Here is a 24,880-nt window from a genome sequence, read left to right as displayed (position 1 = left end):
GTGATACAGCAATCGTGTTGTGACGGTTCCACCTGAAGACGGAAGCTTGTGTTGCCTCCGAAACGTCGTGATTTTTATTTTATTTTTGTAAATGTTTAAGTTAATTTTTTACCTACGTGACTTTACCGAAAAAACCTAAGAGTATTCTACGATGTGTTTTCGCGTTGGGACCGCGTGTTGCTCGGCACGATGTCCGACGTTTCGCCCCACGTGCCGGGAGCTACTTCGCCAACCGAGTAACACCAAGATTAGTGTCGGGAGCATTTCAATGCTAACTTCGGGTTTATTCAGCTCCTGAAGAAGCACGTAGAGCGAAACGTCGGATATGACGGCGAACAACACGAGGCACCGACCAACGGGCATCGGGGAGCGATAAAGCACAGCCATTGAAACCTACGCAGAACAACTTATTAGCAAATATTTAATGATACTGCATTGGCAGTGGTGGACAAAGCTCATATTCACCAACAACAAAATCAGCACATATGACAACAACACTCCCATTCAAACTAAAATATATATCTACTAGGCGACGTTTCGGGTAATTGCTCTCCTTCATAGCTGTGCTTTCTTCAAATGAGCATTGAGTCGGTGTTCACCTCCTGTTTAGTCTTGAGTCAGCGGTGGAAATTCCACATTCCTATCGCTGAAGAGGGACGGGCAGGAGGTGTGGGTGGCGTATCCATCCATAGGACAACCACTGTTGCCTTTCCACAAAGTGCTACTGCTTTTATCGACCGCGGAAGGATGATGCAGCTGAGTCAACTCCCCGTAACCAGGAATTGAACTTAGACCCTTCCGATTGCGAGCCGGGCGCTGCTGCTGATGCTGCTCTGCTGTTGAGACGCCACCACGCAGGGGACGAGAGATGCACCCGTTCCAACGCAACCTCCTCGCGACGTCTTTGCAATGTTCCGTCGTGTAAACAAGCGGTCGCGAGCCAGGCGTGAAAGCTCTCCGTTGCTCGTGTGTCTGTGTGCCCCGTGTCGACTGCTCGGAGAGTTCGCGCTTCTTGCCGCTGCCGCTGCTGCTGCTGCAGGGCACGACACCGCTCCAATCGCTCTGTGTGAGGTTTACAGCTAAGCACGCTCAAAAGGAAAGTGGGAGGGAGGTTCGCACAAGAAAGAATTGCAGGAGGAGGGCGAAGGAGGGAGGGAGGGAGGGAGCGGGTCTCAAAGTCACCATAATAACACCGCTGGTGATGATGTCCCGTGACATCTGTGAACGCACGTGGGCGCACATCTGCAGCGCAGTGTATAAATAAGCTCGCTCGGAGCGCCGAACTGGTGAGAGTTGAGCGGCATATCGGCAGATTTCGCCTTTCAAGGTCGCACGCGCGTCCAGCTACGTCCAGCACGCCACTCACTCGTCTCGCTCGCTCGCTCACCCTCCTTGGCTCTGTCTCCTGCAACAAGTAAGTGACGATGCGTGACTCCACGTGTTCAGCTGCTGCGTTTCACAAGTTTGTCGGCGTTGTAATGCATAAAGACATACACCACCCCTATATAGCCTCAAGAGACTGTTGGGGCAGGTACTCTTTGGTTTTTTCGGTAAAGTCACGTAGGTGAAAACAAAATAAAATAAAAATAAAACAACTAAATTAAATCAGTGATTTACAAAATAAAATAAAAATAAAACAAATAAATAAAAATCAGTGATTTAATAAAATTTTTTTTTTATTAAATCAGTGATTTAATTTAGTTTTATTTTATTTTGTTTTCACCTTGCAGTCACGAAAACTTCAAATCTAGAATGTTGGGGCAGGTGTTGTTAGCGAGCACCTGTGAAGGTCAGTGCGGGGCACGAGGGGGTGGGTGGCCAGCACGACGCTCGGCCGCCTTTGTCTCCCCGGTGGCGATGTTTACACACCGCACCAGGTACTCATTTGAGACTGAGTCGACTTATGGGAGACCAGGGACCGATTCAAATATTCGTCAGTGGAGTTGGACCGTGACAAGAAAAGTGACCGATCATTGGGAGCGGCACGAGTGCTAGGGCACATCCATCAGGAGACGGAGCGATTAAATTACTCCACACGCAGGTGGAGTATTACTCCAGCTCGCAGGATCGTGCGAGGTGGTGGCTGCTAGGGGATAGATGCCCTCATCCAGCAGTGGATTGACCACGGCTGCTGCTGATGCTGAATGATGACTCAAGTTGATTAACTCCAGCAAAGTGTACTGTTGGAATGTATACTGTATCGCGTGCACTCTCGTATACAACCGTCCAACCCTCGTGTGCATGGAGAGAGGGGTGGTGGGGGTGGAGTGTTACACTTTAAATGTTGATCGCCAAACAGCGTGCGAGACGATGCGGACCTGTGCGTGTTTATCGTGAGCTCTCGGCTCTCGCTGTCACCCGCTGTGTATTTGACCAAAGGCTGCGATCCTAATACATAATTGGACCATAATAATTGGGAGAGGGGCCGAGCTTCCAGTAGCGTGGTGGGGGGGGGGGGGCTCAGCTCCCTCCAGCCCCCCTGCCGCTATATAGAGCTGGAGTAGTAACATGTGTATAGGGGTCTATAAAACATAAAGTATAACAATATGCTTCAGTACTCTTCATGATGCCCTGTTTGTTAGGAGTGTTTTTGTCGCACCAGTTGGAACATTGTCCCGCATTATTTTACTTTAAACTCTGGGAAGTTGACTCAGTTTTGAAAATCGCCAAGGTTAAATGCATCATCATTATCAGCCATGTTCTCCATAATCGAGGTTTTTGGGGTTAGATCGCGTAATATAAATGTGTCTTTACACCCGCCACCACCCGACACAGCCGATTAGTAAGGTTTGTCACGGAAACAAAACGTGTCAATTCGTCACTAGTTTAGCACACCGGTGTGCTGGAGAGTAAACCCACAACATCCACAATTCGAGTAAATTATAGATGTGGTGGCGGGTTTAACGACACTTTGATATTTACGCGATCTAACCCAAAGAGTTCTAGATTTGAGAGCTTGTTCTATCCGCTTCTGGATGAAGGAGGCCTCAATACTGGATTCGCCACCCCCCTCGTAATCCTGTGAGGACACACTCCGTGTTCAACCTCATCACTCCATCTCCCGAGGGAGGTTGTTCCTGTTTTGATTGTCATCCTGTCGCCCGTATCGCCAATCTATTAAAACTGTGAAAAAATAAACTATTTTTTATTTGATCAGGTAAGGCCCACTGAGCTATACAGCTCTTTTCAGAAGCGACCTGGCCACAAATTATCGCTCAACGAAGTGGCTTTATCACGTGGAATTGTATAGCAGCCAAATACTCTAAATGCACGTTTCTAAATATGGAGGGAAAAACCGCAAGACCCGGAGAAAAAATCCACATGACCACGGGGAGAGAGACACGCAAACTCCAAATATACAGCAAGCGTCAGGGTCGGGGTCGAACTCATGACCTCGGGTATACCAGGCGAGGTAGTTAACATCTCGCCATCATCCATGGCGCCCTGCCTCCCACCATCCCTTACGTTAACGTATCCTGCCCAAACCCACGAACTGTCCATCAACAGTCAACAACGCGTCTCTGCTCCAGTCACTTGCGTCGGTTCTCTGATCCACGTGCGTTCAGTCTCTCGCTTGTAATTCCCAGCCAGGCATCTATGATCTCTCCCCGATTGTTTGCGAACTTCAGAACTTTAGTGTCCCAGCACGCCACGAGCATTGTGCCACGCACAAATATGTTTTTTTCCCAGGTGAGCTTCGCGATAATAAAGGTAATCAAACAGTAAATGTAGGCTCTTTGTTGGCGTTGCCAGCGAGACAGACGTGCGTGTGGTCCCCTTGTTCTTAACTGATAAAAGCAACGTACATGCAGAAAGGGGTAGAGCTTTGCTCTGGAGGTTTGCCCGTGCTCTACTACGAGCGGATGGTTACTGGGTAGGTTAAAGATAAGATCCGCAAGTACAACCACAGTTACTGGATGTCAAATACGACTGGCGATCACTGTTCGCGCGCTTCTGTGTATTTAAAGGTTCCACGTCATTAACATAATCGGCGCGTTTGTTGGTCACACTGTTGAAAGGACAGAGAGAGAAATACATCGATTGACCACACTTTTGTTGATCTTACTCGATTCATTGACGCCAGAGTTGACTCTTAACAGGGGTAAGTGTCAGTCACGATCAATAAATGGTTTGTCAGGGTTTGAGACCCATGGTGTCACGCTCGCAAAGCCTTTCAGGGGGAGGGGCACAGTTTAACACGTAGGCTTTCGCGACCAATATTATTCATCATCAAGGTTTTTGGTTTAGATCGCGTAAGTATAAATGTGTCAAATCGCCCGATGACGCCGGATGTAATTACCATTGAAACGGCACGGTACTCAAATTGTCAATGTTGTGGATGTACTCTCCAACACACCGGTGGGCTGAAGTAGTAGACTACATTACTATACACTGCAATATACACTACACTATACTAGTAACTAATTGGCGCGTCGTTTACGTGACAAACCTTACTGGCTGTGTCGGAGGGGCATACGCTGCGGAGTGGATACCGTGCAGGGTAAATTGCGAATACAGTTCCCAGTAACCTCCTGTAGGCTAATGGTATGTGGTGACATCTGACACTTGATCAAGATTGAGCCGATTTAAATGTATTTTAAAGAGGGACATCCCAGTCTAGTTTTAACAACATACGGACACGTACATTGCGCGTTAAAAAGCGCCCAGCCTTGCCCAGACCACTAGTTCAAAATAACTGAATGTGTGAACGTTTTGTAAGTTAGGCCATCACAACTCAAAGAAAAGTTGAGAACGTGTTATCCCAACAACAGGCAGCAGTGAAACAAACACAACTGCAAACCGGCCTCATCCTCATCAGTACAACACAAGCAGCAGTGTTCGGTGCCACCTTAAGCCTCTTGTAGTTCTGTGTGCAGCCAGTGCCGAGACTGTGCGTGACATCACGTCTCGTATGAAGCCCACAGCAGCCGCCACCAGTCTTACGTCTTTCATCTCCAATGTCTTTGGGCATTTGAGAAAAATCTCCCTGAAGCAATAGCTGACACAGAGAGAGAGAGAATGGTGGTGCCTCCCTTACAGAAGTGTACAGCTACGCCGAAGGTATGGTTTGGTATTTTTTTCCAAGCTAGCATGAATAGTGGATGGCGGGCGATGTTCAATGATGAATGATACGAAGAGTGAAGTGGGTTTGGGTGGAACTGTGGCATGGCACGATGACCGGTGGGGGACAAGACTAACGGTGACGTGGAAGCCAAGGAGGGAACATACCGGTGAGAGGACGCCCACCACAAACTAAACTGAAACGAAACAAGTAAAAATATTTGAACAGGTATGACCCACTGAGCTATTTGGCTGGGTTTTTTTTTTATAGAAGCGACCTGGCCACCACAGATGATAGCTCGAGGTAGTGGTGTATCACGTGGAAATGTATAGCAGCCACACACTGCAAACGCGTGATGTTGATTCTAAATGTGGAGGGCAAAAACCGGGGGACCCGGAGAAAGAAACCACGCGACCAGCATGAGTCAGGGTCGGGATCGAACCCACGAACCTCCCGCATACCAGGCGAAGTAATTAACATCTCGCCACCACGGTTTGGTCAATGTGTTCGGTCAATTCATTGCTACACCAGCAGAGGTGTTGAAATGCCATCGGGGGTGGGTGGGTGGAGGGAGAGGGGGGTGGGGAGTCACCGGTCGATTGGACTTGATTTTTCGTGGGAGTTGCCCTCCCTGGTTTCATCCAGACTCCATTTGAAATCTGTCTGATCTGGTCGCGAGCCTAACAGATTTACAGGCGCGCGCGCGGTCATCGCAACGGGGCTACGCATGAGAAGCACTGAAACGGAATGATGTAAAAAAAAAACGTCAGCGTGAAATGTTATTTTCCTTATTTTTGTCTTTATCGAGGACAATGCGCGGGTCCTCGTTACATCGCGTCGCGGCGCACGTATACACAGTCAACACAAACTAAATCGGTTAACAATGAAAAAGCAGGCGATAGAAAGATTGGGAACGGATCTGCTGCCACGCGTGGAATGCAATTTTGGTGAGTGCATTGTTGTTGCTATGTTTTTATCCCCCCACCCCTCCCTCCCCATTCTGTTTTAATTATCTCCCCAAGCACACAGTTACAAATTCCGCTCTCACGCACGCCAAAGAAGTTGGATTTAGAGGAATATGCTGGCTTACGCAGTTTTATAATAGAAATAGTTGTGGCAATGCCCTGCTGCTTGGCCTCGAGCTTGTTAGTCGCTGGATTGCGTCGTGATACATTTACCTTTCCTTTCACTTGTTTTAAGGGTGGCCATGGAAGAGAAAAGAAATGGCAAAGGTGTAAATTTTGAAAACCAGCACGCAATTTGTGAGAAATGACAATTTCAAGTAGTTAGAGTATTTAAAACATTTTTATAAAACAAAAAATGAAAGAAAAAGATGGTTTTGAAAGCCACAGCCCCCGTCGTTCCGTAGCGGTGGTGTTGGATAACGGGCCTCACTTCCGCGGAATTCTCGCGAACATCAACAACACCAACACCACACAGTAGCCCGCGGCCCGAAGGGCAAAGATGGAGTGTGATAAGCCACGTCTCTATCTGTTAGCCCGTGTCCACTGCTCACACATTCTGCCCACGCGACCACGGAGTGAAGCGGTTGATAGGCCCAGGTTAGAGAGTCATTCGCTGAGTTGGCATGTGGTATTAAAGCTTTCGTGACTGCAGGGATTCATCTTCTTGGTTCTTTCGGTAAAGTCACGTAGAATGGAAATAATAAAATAATAAAAATAATAGACAGACCTGCTCTCTACCTGATGACGGCTGCTTGGGTTGTGGCCGAAACGTCGTGAGAATTATTTAATTATGTTTTATTTTTATTATTTTATTATTTCCATTCTACGTGACTTTACCGAAAGAACCAAGAAGATGGTTGGCATGTGGTATTCATGATGAGGATGCATAATGGGTTGATTTTGTTTCCACTTCCCCACTGGTTAATATTGCAATCGCCTGGGGTATGATTTGCCGCTCGACATTGTGTTGCTCGAAAGCGTTACGCTGTCACTTTGGCCAATATGAAATATTGTTTTATGTTCCTTGACAGCAAATGCGTGGCTCCTTAACTCCTAGATGTTAATGCAGAGTTATTGTAAGATTGCATTATTGTTGCTGCACGTAGATAAATATTTCAGGAGGCAGTGATTATCGCCACCGAAGCTAGCTAGCTGGTGGCTGGCTGAACGGGATTTCGAGTGTTAAAAATCCGCAGAGTTCAATTTAAATTGCGGTAGAAGGTCGACCACGTTGCGATACCGCAGGGGTGAGACTAATGAATACAGAACATCGACACTGTTAATTTAACTAACTTCTCAATGTGTGCTCCTGTTCGTGCCACTTTTTTACCAGGACACTATTTAAATCCTACAGAGTATGAGAAGAACATCACTATGCATATTTCTTGGCATTTTGTTACGTTAAAAAAAGCAATATTACTTCGAGTGCTCCGAGTACAGGATGATTGTGAGAAGAGTATGAGAATGACAGCTGCCTCTTATTATCTGTTGCAGGGAAATGGGCTCTCTACTCTATATATAGAAACAAAATACTGCTCCTTTGTAACTTCAGTGCTGGATGTAGTCCTCCCCATGCAATGTCACATTTAGGGAAGCTGCTTTCACCATACTTCGCCATGCTGGTCAGTGTGGGTCTAGCGATGAAGTGCAGTTGGGAGGAAGTGGCTGGACAGGTTCACGTACCACCCATCACTGGTGGGTGAAAACGGCCATCGGGTTCATAGTTTCATAGTGCAACGTTCTAACCGCTGCAAAGGCAAAGATACCCCATATAGCCTTAACAAACTGTTGGGGCAAGTGCTGTTAGCGAGCACCAATGAAGGCCGGCGCGGCACACACGAAGGGGGGTGGGTGGCCAGCAACACGCCCGGCCGCCTTTGTCTCCCCAGTAGCGACGTTTAACACATCGTACCAGGTACTCATTTTAGGCTGGGTCGACCTAGGGGAGGCCCAAGACCGGTTCAGATAATCGTCAATGGTGTTGGTCGTGAGCGGGAGTCGAACTCGGGTCGCCGGGTTCAGAGCACAACGCACTAACCGCTGTGCCACCACCACTCCATCCCTTTCCAGCTTGCGTGTAACTTTCGATGAAGATTTTGACGGTGCAGAGAGTCAGAGGTTGTCTACGTGCTCAACATACTCATTGGAAAGCGCCCATCTCATCGGTGGCCCAAAGCCAGCGGTGAGAGTGCCACAGGCCAAGGACCTAATCACCGTGCCTGGTATCATCACATCTTGGAAGCCGAGTTGAATTGAGACTGGTTAGAACTTGGATGAGAGGTTGCCTTGAAATGCCACGTATTTCGGTAAAGTCACGTAGGTATAAAATAAAATAAAATGAATAAAATTAAATTTGTATTTTATACCTACGTGACTTTACCGAAAGAACCAAAGAGTATGATTCCCTGCAAGTCACGAAAACTTCAAATCTACAATGCCACGTATTGGATGTAGCCTTGGGCTGTGAGGTGCCCATGAGAAATCAGAATAGAGAAGGATTCTCTGACTCATCTTGAGGTGCTGTGTGTGTTATCTCGCCTTACGCGTGGTGGGATTTCTCCGAAGTTTTGTGGTTTCCTCCCACACACCAAATGCTCGCTAATGGAATTGGCACAGCATCCCAGCGCAGAACCCTCCTGCAACAATATTTGCTTACACTCGGTGTTGCTTTTCCTGTGGAAGGGACAAGTCTGTCTGGGGGCGGTGGTTTATAATCTGGGGTGCACGCACCCTCTGGGGGTGCGAGATGCCCTTTCTGGGGGTGAGAGACATGCCAGATTGCTTCTTGATTCTTTCGGTAAAGTCACGTATAAAATAAAATAATAATAGAATACGACGTTTCGCACGACTCGCTCGGTGTGTCTCGGCATGTGTGTCTGCCTATGTTGTTACTCACCCCCCCCCCCCGTCATAGGAATGTGGAATGTCGCACACTGACTTCGAGGCTCTGAAATGGAAATGAGCATGACCTCAATGGTAATTTGTTCCAAAACATGACTTTAAATTCAGAAGAAGTGTTTTGGGTTAGATCGCATAAATAGGTAAATGTGTCATTAAACCGACAGCCAGATTTGTGGAGAAGTCCACCTGTTTCGTTCCTTATATATAGGCGGAGATGTGGTGACCAAATGTATGCGATCTTGAGTCAACAAATCTGGCTGATGAAGCTAGTTGTAATTACTGGCGAAACATCGTACTCAGATTGTAAATGTTGTGGCTTGGCTCTCCAACACACCGGTGTGCTGTACTAGTGACGAATTGGCCACGTTCTGTTTACGTGACAACCCTTACGAGTTGGTTGTGTCGGGTGGTGGCGGGTTTAACGACACATTTATAAATGTACGTGATCTAACCCAAAAAACTATATTATGGATATTGGTCGCGAAAGCCTACGTGTTAAAATTACTTTTATTTTTTAAGTATTAATTTTTTGTATTACATTATATTGAATTCAACCACCTATAATATCACCCAGGCAGCATTGAATGCAACAGGAGCGTAATGTTAACTAACTTGCTGGTATGCAGGAAGTGGTGCGTTCGATCCTGACCCTGACGCCTGCTGTGTATTTGGAGTTTGCGTGTCTCTCTTCCCGTGGCCGTGTGAATTTTTCTCCCGGGTCCTCCGGTTTTGCCCTCCACATTTAGACACGTGCATTTGGCTGCTATACATTTCCACGTGATAAGCCACTTTGTTGAGCTATCATTTGTGGCTAAGTCGCTTCTGGAAAAGAAGCTAAACACTTCGTGGGCATTAGCTGTTTTTATATATGTATGTTGTGCAGTCCAACCACGCGGAGACGAGGAATTCTATAAGGGCTCGCAGCCGTTTATTAATACACGCTCTCACACTGCATCCACAACTCACACCAGTGTTAGTGCACTCTATTCCCCGTCCTTCACTTGGACCTGGGATAACTTTTGACGTCGGGATCTCTCCGGCTACCCCAAGGCTCTCTCACCCGTCTGTCCAAGGCGGGGGATCAGCCAACACCGCCCCGCAACGAGGAGAGAGACCTCTTCCAGCCGATCCTTACCCTGGCTCCCCACAACGACCACGTGTCCCTCACGTGGTCCCCCTTAAGAACCCTCTCGGTAACTCCTCCCCCATTAGCTCGGCCCCGCCCACTTTCTAGAAAGTGCTTTCCGAACGTCACCCCTACGTGGCCCGTGGCGTTACGTCATCATTGGCCTCGCATAGGTCTCCATCCACTCGGCACGTCCTTACGCTCATCCCTCATTGGCTACTCACATTACTCCTCTACATATACATATATTTAGTGATTTGCTTACCTTTCCGAAACTTTGCACTCCTATCGTTCTAGATTTGAAGCTTTAGTGACTGCAATGATTCATATTCTTAGGTTTTTTCGGTAAAGTCACGTAGGTAAAAAATTAAAATAAAAGTAAAAAAAAATCACGACGTTTCGGAGGCAACACAAGCTTCCGTCTTCAGGTGGAACCGTCACAGCACGTTTGCTGTATCAAGTAATTATAATTTTTCACCTACGTAACTTTACCGAAAAAACCTAAGCATATCACTCCTATCATGTTCTGTCTCATTTGTCGTAACGTTCTTAACCGCCCACACTGGACATATGTGAAAAAGAGCTTTGCAGCTCATCGGATTCCTCCAGTATAAAACAATTTCTGACGATTCTGATATAACGCACACAGTGCGCCGTTACTCTCTGAGTTTGCTCTTGCGATGACGCAGGTGTCACCCATGGAGGCACCCACGTGTGTCCTTTTACAATAACCCCCCCCCCCCCGAATATTATTATTCCTGCCAAAGGTGCATCTTAACACCAGGGCCATTGAAACATTTTGTGCACAGTAAGTGACAATTGGGGAAATTCAACTACGAACGACTTCTTCTTGGTTCTTTCGATAGAAGGAAATAATAAAATAAATAAAACATAATAAAATAATTCTCACGACGTTTCGGCCACAACGCAAGTTATTTTTATTATTTTATTATTTCCTTCTACGTGACTATACCGAAAGAACCAAGAAGATGAATCCCTGCAGTCACGAAAGCTTTAAATCGAAATTATACGAATGACTTATTACGCGAGATAAGGCAAAACATTGTAACCCAATTTTAATTGTTCAGTGGGTGGAGGGGGGTGGCAGTGGTTGTGCAGTGGTTGGCGCAACTGGTCTTATGAATCCGGCCACCCGAGTTCGATTCCTCTGGGCCACGGTTAACATCAGTGTCGAGTGACATCTGCGATGGTCCTGGTTCTGGCCGCCGTTTCTCCCCCAAACCTGCACTGACCAGCGTGGTGAAGTATGGTTAAACGAGGCGGCGCGGGGAGAGGGAGGCCTTCGTTCAGCAGCTGGTTTGACAAAGGGCCCAAATGTAGTATTGTTATTCAAGTTTGTTATGAAACCAGGTAAGCGGATGAGATTGCTATTGATGGGAACACACCCACACTCTGCTTTGACGCACGCGTAATAATGACAGCGAATTCGTAATTCATTTGTGTTGGCATTTGGCAGCTCCGCAGTTTCGCAGTGGGGTGTATTTTTTTCCCTACATTACAGCAATGTACTGAAAGTGTTGCTGCCGAAGAGCAGGGCAACTTTGGAGCTAATTCCACACTGCAATATGCATTGTTCGCAACACAAAGTGCGTTTGGCACAAATGAAACACAAGAACTCGCTGATCTCGTCAAGGAGTGTAAACCACCATCACGCAAACTCCGCTCGTCATCCTCGCAGAAAGAGGCTTTTGGCTCGCCATCGAACAAAGGCGGTTACCGCTTTCAGCTGCGGCTTTGCGGCCGTCTGGAACGCTCTTTCGTCCGATATTCGGAAGCCACTGGAGCTATGCACCTTTAAAATCATCGTCTCGATTGATAACTCATTTCTTTAGAACTGCTTTTTGAGTGTGAGATGTGTTGTCCTTGCCCCGCACCTCCGAATAACACGGTTTGGCTACGTACGGTGCGAAAGAAGTTAAACATACATACAGAATCAAAATATTTACTCATGCTGGAGGAATCCGATGAGTTATGAAGCTATTTTTATTTAAAACAATGTACAGGTCGGGGCGGGTTAGACCGTTACAACAACAAACACTACACAAACACACGATAGGAGTGCAAAGTACGAGAAAGGTAAACACATCACCCAGACACAAATTCAACACTAAACCATCCCCATCCTAGCAGGCGAAGCACACTGAGGTCTTAACTTTGTTTCTTTCCAAAAGCGAACTGTCCACAAATGATGGCTCAACAAAGCGTCTCATCATTTGGACATTTATAGCAGCATAATCATCTAACTAGTCTAAACGCATGCCACAGGACCCCGTGTGATAGCCTGTACTCGACATTTGTTTTCATTATTGACAAGCCTAACGTTAAGTTGTATTAATCACATTATTCATTTACATGGACCATCTATTATAAAAGCCCGGCGTTCCGTTTGTCAACAAAATTATAAGATGCTTTCAGAAGGCCTGAATCAAAAAGTATTTTAAAAAAACATGGACCCTCCCTCCAAATGAAGTTGATCCGATAGGTTTACAAAAATTGTCGCCCCCCCCAAAAATATATATCACTTCCCCCACCTCTACCCCCCCAAAAATATATTTGTAGGCATATATGTCTACGCACCCTACATACATTAGAGTCAGTCGTATCTACTTTTTACCTACTCTATACACACCTACACACCCTATATACAATAGAGTCATTAGTATCTACTATCTACTGACTCTATACACGCCTACACACCCTACATACAATAGTAGTATCTACTGACTCTATACACACCTACACACACTACATACAATAGAGTCAGTAGTATCTACTACTTACTGACTATACACACCTACACACCCTAGATACAATAGAGTCAGTAGTATCTACTACCTACTGACTATACACACCTACACACCCTAGATACAATAGAGTCAGTCGTATCTACTATCTACTGACTCTAAGACCACCAATAAGTCTATTGGTGGTCTTTCCACATGGCATGGCCAACTTAATTTCGATGCAAATGAAACCAATACCGAACAATCAAAAATCCAGACCGAAGAGGACACGAGATTTAAGTTGTGACCCTGATAATCTTCTGATACTCGATTATGGTTGATGGATTGCCATAAACCCCTCGAGAGAGTAGCAAAAAAAAAATGCCCAACAAAAACACACTCCATCATTACGAGGAAAAGAACTCCCTGCAAAACGTTTCTTTGGATTTCACTGAGAAGCGGCAACTGGGTACAATTGCCTATTGAATTCCCACGTGTTTTCAAATATCAATATATGCTGCACTATTAATAACTTCTTTGTTTTTGCGGCTTGTATGTTCCATCTGCCGCCAGCTGACTTTTGTTGCAAATTTCATTTGCTGCCAGTTTTTTGTTCGCGTGCGAGGAACCGATGGGAAATTATTAATATCAGGGTCGTGTAATACATTTGAGCAATTATGCAACAGCATAATTACGGCTACTTTTGTTTGGCCATGATTTGATGTTTGGCCTTCAACACATTATTGTATTTTTAAATTTGAAATTGAATGTATGTTTTCTCCCTCAATCCCACCCACCACGCACCTGGGGTCATGGGATCACCCGTCACATCATGATCGTTTTAGCTCAACGGGACCATGGGTCGGTCCTCTTATCTTGGGTGAACAAAAGCAACCATAAATACTCTTCGGTTCTTTCGGTAAAGTCACGTAGCTATAAAATAAAATAAATCTCGACGTTTCGGGCGCAACACAAGCGTCCGTCATCAGGTGGGAAAGCATGGTATTTTATTTTATACCAACGTGACTTTACCGAAAGAACCAAAGACCATGAATTCCTGCAGTCACAAAAGCTTTAAATCAAGATAAAAAATAAATAAACAAACAAGCAACGATGCTTTGCTTCATGCTGATCTTCAAAAAAAACAACAACTTCAACAACATATTCTTGGTTCTTTCGGTAAAGTCACGTAGAAGGGAAACAATATGAATCCCTGCAGTCACGAAAGCTTTCAATCAAAACTTCAACAACAACATCAACACAAAGACACGCAGCGCCGATATAGACCGCACGTCGTCCTGGCTGATGACATGAACGCCATCGGTGCCAGCCCCTCCCGCGATCCAACGAGAGAGAAAGACACGGAGAGAGAAAGAGAGGAGGGAGACGAGTAGGAGACGTACATGTACGCACGTATGTACAACTTCTTCTGCACCGTACGTAGCCAACCGTGCTAATCGGAGGACAACAAACTAAACACAAAGAGCAGACAGAGGAGTAAAAAAGGAAGATGGAGAAATCGATAAATGGTGGACAGGCCATATTAGAGACCATTGAACGCTACTCTTGAATTTCTTTCTCGCTAAAGCCTTCTGGTTATAATGACAGCATCTCCTCCCTTCATTTGTAAAATGTTGACTTGCCTTCGCTTTCCGCCCCTATAATTTCCGATCTATAAAGAGACCCAGCCCTAACCATTAAGTTGCCATTTTTCGCCGAGGTGACGGGCAGCTTAGGAGATCAGAGCGCTGAGCTGGACTCGCCGATAGCCTCGTTTCGTGATTAAACTGGGTGCTCAAGTGCAGCGAGTTGCTGGTCTCAAAGCACCTGTCTCCGATGGCCCCATTTCGTCGTCACCTCAACCGATTCTGCGGCTAAATTCCAAATTAAAGACGTTTGGTTTCGTCCTCATGCCACGATGCTTGCTCCACAGCAGGGCGGCACACTGGAGTTTAAATTAGGTTGCCAACACCGAGCCGAGCCAATGCCGCTACTGCTACTCCATGCCCTCACCCCCAAGGCCAACCCCTATCTGTACCCCAACACCTATCACTACCCCTATCACTACCCTACCCTCATCACTACCCCTACCACTACCCCAACCACCATTACGACTCCAACCCCTATCACTACTCCTATCACTACCCTACCCTCATCACTACCCCTGTCACTACCCCAACCACCATTACGACTCCAACCCCTATCACTACCCCTATCACTACCCTACCCTCATCACTACCCCTACCACTACCCCAACCACCATTACGACTCCAACCCCTATCACTACTCCTATCATTACCCCAAACCCTATCAGTACCCCAACCCCTCCTTAACAACTACCGCCTGTTCTCGTAACGGAGAGATTTTACAGTTTTTTCCGAGGTGCCAATGCTGAGGTCTGCCAGCCACGACTAAAGGGCTTCAGGAGAGAGAGGCAGAGAGTTTGCGCAGTTCTGCTGTTCCACCTTCTCTGTTGAAGGAGACTGCGGCGGTTTACCCTCGGCCCATGGTTTGGGTTCTAAGGCCACAGTCGCACAGCGGTGGCTTGTATACCAGTGTTTCGCAACACGGTTATTTTTGTAAAATTTTGTTATTGAAACTATACGCAAAAACTGACAATGCTTTATTAAGCAGATTTCCTAAAGGAATGCGCTTTTTATACTGACTGCAAAGCAAAAGCAACATTTGCGGATGATTTCTAATTACTTTCAAAATTATATTTCAATTTGGAGGCCAAGCGAATGGCATGAATGACTGTGAGCTTTCACCAGTCTCCCCCATTACAATGTGAAGGCTACGGGAATGTAGCGCTTCTATCACGAAATATTTTCAAACTTCATTTTCAAACAAAGTTAGTGAAACTTCTTTGAACATTCCTCAATGTCAATGATGAATTATTTTGATCTCCTGGACACATTTCGCACGTGACAGATATTCGAGATAACTTTTATTTATGCAAAGCCTTCGTGTTAACAGTGCTTCATGGTCATTTGAATTTCAATGGCCTTAAATTTTCCACATCAGAAGCCTCCCCCTCACTTAAGCCTAGAGGGCCATGAAATTGTCTTATTGTTTCAAAGCAAGATTTTAATCATAGGCGTATATCGGTGCTGGTCTCCCACACTCAGAGAGTCCAGCTGCTGGTACTCTTTGAAAATAGATTGAGCAAAAACCCCCCCCAGGCATCAGCTTATCTCCCAAAAAAATTGTATATTCATGAAATAATTACGCGTGAATAGTTTATATCCCTTAGTCATTCCAACTCCTGCATGAAGGCCTCATCATACCTTGTCAGTGACTATATTAGAAACGTAATATCCTATTCGCATTATATCTTTAGAGATTATATTTGCCGCAACCCGACTAGTTACTCCATTAGTATTTCGTTATTATTATTTTGCTATACAGATGTGTTTACTGAAGTGGCCCGTGGGCCACTGGCGGCCCCTGACTTGCGTTCCCCCGACAATCAGTGCCGGATTATCCCCGTAGCAAAAGTAGCAGCTACGGGCCCCGCACTTTCAAGGGCCCCCGCGCTAAATGCTTTCAAGCTATCAATTCAGGTTCAGTGATTATGCACTGGCTCTAATTACTATAGAGTGCTATACTGCCTTCGACTGGGTGTTTAAGGTTAGCGATTTGTCGTATTATCTGGCTGTATAGCAAATGAAAAAATACAGTTAATTTAATTTGCAAGTTAAAAATGTGTTTTAATATTCATTTTTTTTTAATTTAGGGCCCTTTTATAACATATGCTACAGGCCCCGCACTAGCTTAATTTGTTACCGCCAACAATATACAACACGTGACAACAGCCCCCATCCCCTCGCCCCGATATATTAGCTTTCGTGGCCAAAATCGCACCGCTGTGGCTTACGTCTGTACTTTTCCAACTTCGGATGAGATGCGTGCCTCGACCTGGTGTCGTTGTAATGCGGTTGATGGTGCAACGCCGGGCGATGCGATGCTTGGGGGGGGGGGTCTACGTTGGACGGAGATGATCAAACGTGACGGTGACTGCGGCTGCCCACCTAAGGCCAAGACACTGAGCAGCTGAAATGAGCTTGGCTCAGTCAAGTCACGGACGAAGAGAATCCAGCAAGAGCTGTTAGATACGGCAGCACGCTGCCCATAGATGCACGTGGTACATACGCGGTACATGAGGTCGCACTCAACACTCACCAAGTGCTTGCCACAAATGAACCACGATACTTTGATGAGCTCGTCGAGGAGCATGAACCATCACGCGAAGTCTGCTCATCCTCGCAGCAGCGCCTTTTGGTTCGCCAACAAACAAAGTCGGTCACTGCATCGCGCGCTTTCAGATGCGCTTCCGCAGCCGTCTGGAACGCTCTCCCTTCCGATGTTTGGAAGCCACTTTTAAATCAACGAGATTGAACACTCATTTGGCTTGTTGTCATTCCCCCTCTGATTAGCACGGGTTGGCTGCATACGGTGCGAAAGAAGTTCAACATACATTTCTATGGAATAGGTCATCTTGTACATCCGTTGAAGTTCAAGTAATGACGGGTGATTTCTTGGAGCGGTGCACCTGAATAAATCTGCGGCAAATCAGTGAACCATTGTGTCTGCAATAGTACAAGATTGCGTGCGACTGCCACAAATGCAACCTCACAGATGGTGGCACGCACGCACGCACACATCTTGAGATGATGTAACAACAACAACAACATTCCGTCTGAATTCAGGGCATTCCCCGCCGCTGGTTTGTTATCAAGAGGACTTTGCGAAATAATTGGTACGCTACTTTGAAGTAACACAAAGGCCACTCGTGCAAAGTATGCAAGGCTGCATTCAATGGTCATTGACCGATCCTTGAGGTTTGCGTGATCGCGGGAGCGGTGGAGGCCCTGGGTTAGAATCGAACAAAGCAAACGCTTGGGGGCCTCCAGAGGGCTCAAGGGGCCACATTATTTATGAGCGATGCGTCGAACATCAGCTCCCACTGGACATCAAAACAATCCTCATGGCTAACCCGCTTCTGCTCCCCCATTAAAACAAAAACAACCCCCCCCCCCACCTCTTCTCTTCTCGCTAGCACAGGAGTCGAAAACCAACATGACAAGAGGAGCCATTTGTGTCGGTTAATACAAAAAAAACCCTCAATGATTCAAGAGCCGCCATACACGTGATTACGAGAGGGTGGTCCTGAATAAACAAAGACACGAAGCAGTCCCTGAAGAGTCGGAGCTGCAGGTTGCCAACCCCTAGGTCAGCTCATCCAGCTACTTATACTCCATGCCCTTACCCACCAGGCCAACCCCTATCTCTACCCAACCCCTATCACTACCCCTATCACTACCCCTATCTCTACACAACCCCTATCTCTATCCCAACTCCTATCACTACCCCAACTCCTATCACTACCCCAACCCCTATCACTACCCCAACCCCTATCACTACCCCTACCACTACCCCTATCTCTACCCAACCCCTATCTCTACACAACCCCTATCACGACCCCAACCCCTATCACTACCCCAACCCCTATTACTACCCCAACCCCCATCACTACCCCAACCCCTATCTCTACACAACCCCTATCATGACCCCAACCCCTATCACTACCCCAACCCCTATCACTACCCCAACCCCTATCTCTACCCCAACCCCCATCACTATCCCTATCACTACCCCTATCTCTACCCAACCCCTATCACTACCCCAACCCCTATTACTACCCCTACCACTATCACTACCCCTACCACTATCACTACCCCGACCACTACCCCTATCTCTACCCAACCCATATTACTACCCAAGCCCCTACCACAATATCGACCACTACCCCTATCACTAACCCAACCCCTATTACGACTCCAACCCCTATCACTACCTCAAACCCTCCTTTATCGGTACCGCCTGTTCTCCTGTCACCATAGTTAGCTACGCCACCACTTTTAATAACAACCCCACTCTTTACCCCAACCACTATCATCTTATGCACACTTTTATGATTGTTGTAAAGCATCTTGGGATAAGACGCTATATAAATCTGGATACGATTTCAGATCTGAACTCAAAACCGCAAATTCATATAAAACAGCTCATTACTCCATTCAGATTGCAAATGTTGTGGGTTTACTCACCAACACACAGGTGTGCTGTACTAGTGACGAATTGCCATGTTCTGTTTACGTGACAAACCTTACTTATTGGCTGTGTCGGGTGGTGGCGGGTTTAACGACACATGTATATGCATGCGATCTTACCCCTAAAAAACCCAGCCTGTATTATGGCAAATATTGGTCGCGAAAGCCTACGAAGTGTTAAACTCCGTCCCGTCTCTATCGTGTCTGCAGCACAAGCCTCTCATCCAATTGCACCGTCATCTCGCGTCCACTTTTCTCTCACCTCCGCCGCTCTATCGCTTGTGGATATCTCTCCTGGCATCTCACGGGAATGTGTGAATATGAAATTAACGTGAATGATCAAAACCCGTGATGGGACATCGTCACCACTGGCTGGGAGAATGGCTTTCGATGGGTGAATGTTCGCATTGAGGGTAGAGAGAGAACCTGACTTTGAACCCCAAAGCGTTGTGCTTCAAAGAGTACTCTCAAATTGTTTGAGTAAAAATGTACTCTTACTCAATCTTGATTTGAAGCTTTCGTGACTGCAGGAATCCATATTCGTTGGTTCTTTCGGTAAAGTCACGTGGGTAGAAAAATAATAAATCACGACGTTTCGATCGCAACACGAGCAACCGTCATCTTACTATTTGATAAGTTAGAGTTAGGGTGGTTGCAACATTTTCGTTAGCTTTGGGGCCGTCCATAAATGACGTCACGCGACTTTTAACGATTTTTAACCCCCCCCCCCCCTCACCGTCTTCGTTACACGGCGTCACAAAAATCAGACCCCCGTAAAATATGACGTCAAAAAACTCTGCCCCCCCCCCCCCCCAAAAAAAAAAAACATGCTTCAAATCGCTTTAAACTATTGTCATTGTAGTGCGTATTTAATGTGGCGCTGCACTCTGATGTTGTAGGAGAAAACATTTATTAAAAAGTCTATTTAATTAAGTCGAACGTGTTGTCCATATTTATGTAAAGTTGCGCATTTTTACGTGACGTCACAATTCTCAACCCCCCCCCCCCCTCGTCACACATCATCACAAATGTCTGACCCCCCCCCAGGTGCGTGACGTCATTTATGGACGGCCCCTTTACTGGTAACGGTGTAAAAATGATAACCCCACTGTATGAATAATAATAATAGTTCAATTTGTAACGCGCGCAAATTTGCAGACGTAGTGGCCGCAACTCAGAGGCGCGGAGCCAAGCTCAGAGTCGCTCAGAAGCATGATTGTAGAGGTGCGTTTTTAAGTCTCTCTTGAAGGAGGCGATTGAGGTGATGCTGCGAATGTGCAGAGGGATATCGTTCCAGTCTGTTGGGGCTGCCACCGAGAAGCGGCGCATAGACACGGTGACCATCCTGGATCTTGGTATCGAGAGGAGGTCGTGAGTCGCGCTGCGCAGGCATCTGCCGTGTGCTGAGCTGCAAGTTGTCAATAATGAAGAAAGCTACGGCGGGCAGGCGAATATGAAGGCGTTGTGGCAGAGGCAGGCGGTCTTGTATGTGACCCTGCTGGCGATGGGGAGCCAGTTGAGAGCACGGAGACAAGCAAGAATAGTTACCGAGGTTTTCAACACGTCTGATCAGTGTGGAAGAGTAGACCATAAACCCTCTAGAGCTCCTGCAAGTGCATGCTGCGGTGTGAGCAAGCGACCATAGGGCTTCACGTCTTGCTAGTAACTGAGAAAACGAGGGGGCAAATACACCACCTACTACGCCATCCGATGTGTACGCTTGCAAACGCCAATCGGTGCATTTGTCACGAAACTTTCAACTGGGAATGACCGGCTTCCTGACTTTCGGGAACCGATTCTTAAAAGGGTTACCGGTTAACAACCACAATAGTTAGGATGGTATCCTTGGTTCTTTCGGTAAAGTCACGTAGAAGGGAAATAATACATGACTTTACCGAAAGAACCAAGAATATGAATCCCTGCAGTCACGAAAGCTTTAAATCAAAAGTTAGGATAGTGTTTTGCATTCTTGTCAATGCACCCAATATGCGCAACTTGGGCCTCCAAGGATGCCACCACCACCATCACCACAGTACGCAGGCTTTAGTTCATGGGTCAGGCCATGTCTGGATACCAAAGGTTGTATCAAACATTTCGGGAACCCAATTCCTGTACATGGCTCCGAGAAGTAGATTGAAAAATGTCGATTGAAATTTTCTTTTTTCTTTAGAACTGTGTTTAGTTTGTTGTCCTTCCCTGCACCTCCGATTAGCACAGTTAGCTACGTACGGTGCGAAAGAATTTCGACATATACATCCATACAGAAGCGGAGCATGTGATAACAACGTTTCATTCTTCTTTCACACAATACGAAATGTGTGTAGAAATCATACATCGATCTCCGAGTTAGAATTCCATTTGATGGCTTCATGTCATAGTGAATGGATTTCACGCGGTCCTCAAGAGAAGCAATGTTGGTGCGCAGGGGTTTGCCAAGTGATCGATCATAACGTAATTAAAATGAGATTGCTTAATTCCCAGAAAACTCAAAGACACAGTTGTCCGCGCTTGGCAGAACACGCGTTAGGAAGGGCACGCAATTAAAAGTGATGTTACAATCCTGTGTAAAACGACTCATTGTTGGCAATGATGAATGAGGGAATCGATTGAATTTGAAAAACAACTGATAAACTGAGGGCTGCTTAAAAAACGATTTATTATTAATAATGATGAGTAGATTGTCGATTTAAGTTATCTTATTAAATTAATTCATGATAGCATTACTTAACTCTAGCAGTTCAGGTAAAATCAATGTCATTCAATTACTATACTATAACAATGATCAATTATCACTAAAAATATCATGGTGCTAATATCCACGGTTTAAATTAAAGTGACATCGTAATTTTTTAAAATATAAATTAATGATTTATTCATGGATACCTCACTACAATTATAAGAACGTGACATAATCTTAGCTTTTCAATTTCAAGTCATCCGTTATATAATTACAATAACGTAAATGACTAACACTATCTTTGGTTAACCTTCCCAAAATAATTGTGGCCCAGAAGCTTCGCGGACGACCTAGGCCAGGGATCTTCTGCGCCGTTGGGTCTTTCACGAGCAGGCGTTGGTGTGCAGACTCCTCATGAACCTCCGTCCGGCTTTTCAAACATCCTCGCCAGGTCTTCTTGGTTCTTTCGGTAAAGTCACGTAGAAGGGAAATAATGAAATAATAAAAATAAAACATTATAAATAATAACATAATAAAAAGAAGACATAATAGAATGTTTTATTTTTATTATTTTATTATTTCCCTTTCAATTTCAAGTCATCCGTTATATAATAAAAATAAAACATAATTTTATTATGTTGTATTATTTTATTATTTCCCTTCTACGTGACTTTACCGAAAGAACCAAGAAGATGAATCCCTGCAGTCACGAAAGCTTTAAATCGAAATCTAAATCCTCGCCAGGGTTCAAGTTGCGTTGTCGAAGGTTAAGCGCATCGGTGTCCGCGGGCTTGCGCAGTGGCAAGATGTTAACTCCCCCGCCGGGTATGTATGAGGTTGTGGATTCTATCTCCACCCTGACACCCTGTTAATTTGGAGTTTGTGTGTCTCTCGCCCCGCAGTGGTCGCGCGGAATTTTTCTCCGGGTCCTCCAGTTTTTCCCTCCACATTTAGCATCAATGTGCTTTTCGAGTTATTTGGCCGCTACAAATTTCTGCACGTGATACGCCACTTCGTTGAGCTATCGTTGGTGGCCAGGTCGCTTCTGTAAAAGAGCTATGTAGCTCAGTGGGTCTTACCTGGTAAAATAAAAAGGAGTTTAAATTTATTTTGACAAATCACATCGCGTTTTGAAATGTTTTGTTAAACGTTGAAACGCCTTGCAGGAAGTAGTCGCGGAACTGCGAGGACAAAGCACAAATTACCTTGTGGCCCCAAAAGTCAGGGACATTTAATTTGGTCTTAACAAATGTCCAAACTAGCTTCACGTAAACATTAATGCACGATGCATTATTTTTTATTTTATACTGAAAAAAAAAGATTACCGTACACGTGTAATCTTTTAACGATACAAACACATGCCGATGAATCCCTGCAGTCACGAAAGCTTTAAATCGAGATACAAACACATGTTTAGTTTTCGTGGTGGTGACGGTGATGGCCGTTATTGAGACCCTGGCCGATTTGGCGTTGGGGGGTTGGAAATTGGAGATGTCTCCCTTGCAACACACACCATCTCTCCCTACGCAGGCCCAGCGTGGGTGTCGATTGGGAGGAGGAGGGTAGAGTGGTGGTGGTGAATCCGGCATGGACGCCCTGCAGGAGAGCCCACCGTCCCACCACAGCCTCCCGTCGGCGCTCCCTTCGGCTACCGGCGGCGACGGCACCATCGCCACGACGCACAACCCCTTCGAGAGGCCCCTGGAGAGCATCGCGCCGTGGAACTTCACCATGCTGGCGGCGCTCATGGGCACCATCACGGCGCTCTCGCTCGGCGAGAACTTCGCCGTCATCGTGGTCACCGCTCGCTTTCGCCAGCTGCGGCAGCCGCTCAACTACGTGCTCGTCAACCTGGCGGCCGCCGACCTCCTGGTGTCGGCCATCGGCGGCAGCGTCAGCTTCTTCACCAACATCAAGGGATACTTCTTCCTCGGCGTCCACGCCTGTGTGCTCGAGGGTTTCGCGGTCACCTACTTCGGTAGGTGAAGTGGAGCGTGACGCGCCGGTTGGCCGACCGGCGTAAAGGCAGAGGTCGCAACCGGGTACCCGATACCCGTACCCTACCCGATACCCGGCTACCCGTACCCGGCCAGGTATGGGTATCCGTTTGCGACCCTGGTGCGGCCGGGTACGGGTAGGCCGTGAGTCACTGGTGAGTAACTGTTTGTCACTCATTTCGGGTAGGGAACGGGTACCCGTACCCGGCCGGGTACGGAATCAAAACCCGTTTGCGACCTCTGGCGTAAGGGCCCGGAGGTTCAAACAGTTCTGTCTCTCTGTGTGTCACGTGTGTGCATGTGTCACGTGTGTGCACGTGTCACGTGTGTGCACGTGTCACGTGTGTGCACGTGTCACGTGTGTGGCGAGCGGCAGTGTAGCAGTTAGCGCGCTAACCCGGCGACCCGGGTTCGATTCCCGCTCACGGCCAACACCGGTGGCGATTATCTGAACCGGTCCTGGGCCTCAACTAGGTCGACTCAGCCGCAATTTAGTACCTGGTGCGGCGTGTAAACATCGTCACTGGGGAGACAAAGGCGGTCAGACGTGGTACTGGCCACCCACCCCTCCATGTGCCTTTATTGGTGCTCGCTAACAGCACTTGCCCCTACAGCCTGTTAAGGCTATATGGGGTATCTTTGTCTTTGTGTCACGTCTTGTTTTTAAGACACTTCGGTAATCGTGGCCTCTCCAAAATTCTCCATAATTCTCACTTCCTACTGACGCCTGCTATTGCAGATTGCAGTGTAATATATGACATTATGTGGAGCATGCTTAGAAGAAAAAGAAAATCTTATTATGAATAGCAGACGCATTGAATTTACCTTTGTGTGTTTATACATCGCTGCCATGATTATACACTGTGTAACAAATTGTGTTTTTTTGTTCCTGGGTAAGTGTTATCTCCTCATTGCCTATGCCTGAAAAATACATAAAAAGATTATTATTCTCCACAAATTTTGCTTTTGTGACCAGGATATTTTGAAATTTACCTATTTTCCAGAACATTACAGATAGATTCTGTGCTGAGTAAACTGTAGGGAATAATATCCATTTTCTATACTTTTTAGGCATAATCAATTACGAAATAACACTTACTACCCAGGAACAAAAATCGTGTTACATCGTGTTATCTCTCTCTTTCCCTTTCTGCGAGCCGTGTCCTATCTCAACGACGACATGGCCTTCCTTCCATTTAGCTCTGTCCATGATATTTACAGGGAGCATCAAATGCTCCCTGTTGCGTCCAATTGTTCACACTGCTGACTTAATTTGCCATCATCCCTGGCTTTGT

The 24,880-nt window shown here is 46.3% G+C and overlaps 1 protein-coding gene across 2 annotated transcripts in view; it reads left to right on the top strand.

The window, feature by feature from the left end:
• The first annotated feature begins 1,307 nt into the window (after positions 1 to 1,307).
• LOC133360038 (pineal opsin) overlaps positions 1,308 to 24,880 on the top strand; it is a 34,336-nt gene continuing 10,763 nt past the window's right edge. The window contains exons 1-2 of one of the 2 annotated variants that reach the window (XM_061578613.1): positions 1,308 to 1,414; positions 23,119 to 23,566. In XM_061578613.1, coding sequence (XP_061434597.1) covers positions 23,176 to 23,566 — 391 coding nt within the window. In that variant the 5' untranslated portion in view covers positions 1,308 to 1,414; positions 23,119 to 23,175. Of the gene's footprint in view, positions 1,415 to 23,107; positions 23,567 to 24,880 lie in introns of those variants that run through there. The other variant, XM_061578621.1, reaches the window with a different exon arrangement.

The sequence above is a fragment of the Lethenteron reissneri genome, chromosome 8, assembly GCF_015708825.2.
Source record: "Lethenteron reissneri isolate LAM-NWPU_2019-01 chromosome 8, ASM1570882v1, whole genome shotgun sequence".
In the NCBI taxonomy this organism is placed as follows: domain Eukaryota; kingdom Metazoa; phylum Chordata; class Hyperoartia; order Petromyzontiformes; family Petromyzontidae; genus Lethenteron; species Lethenteron reissneri.
The sequence above is the reverse complement of the archived record's forward strand: the minus strand, read 5'-3'. Positions and strand labels throughout refer to the sequence as shown.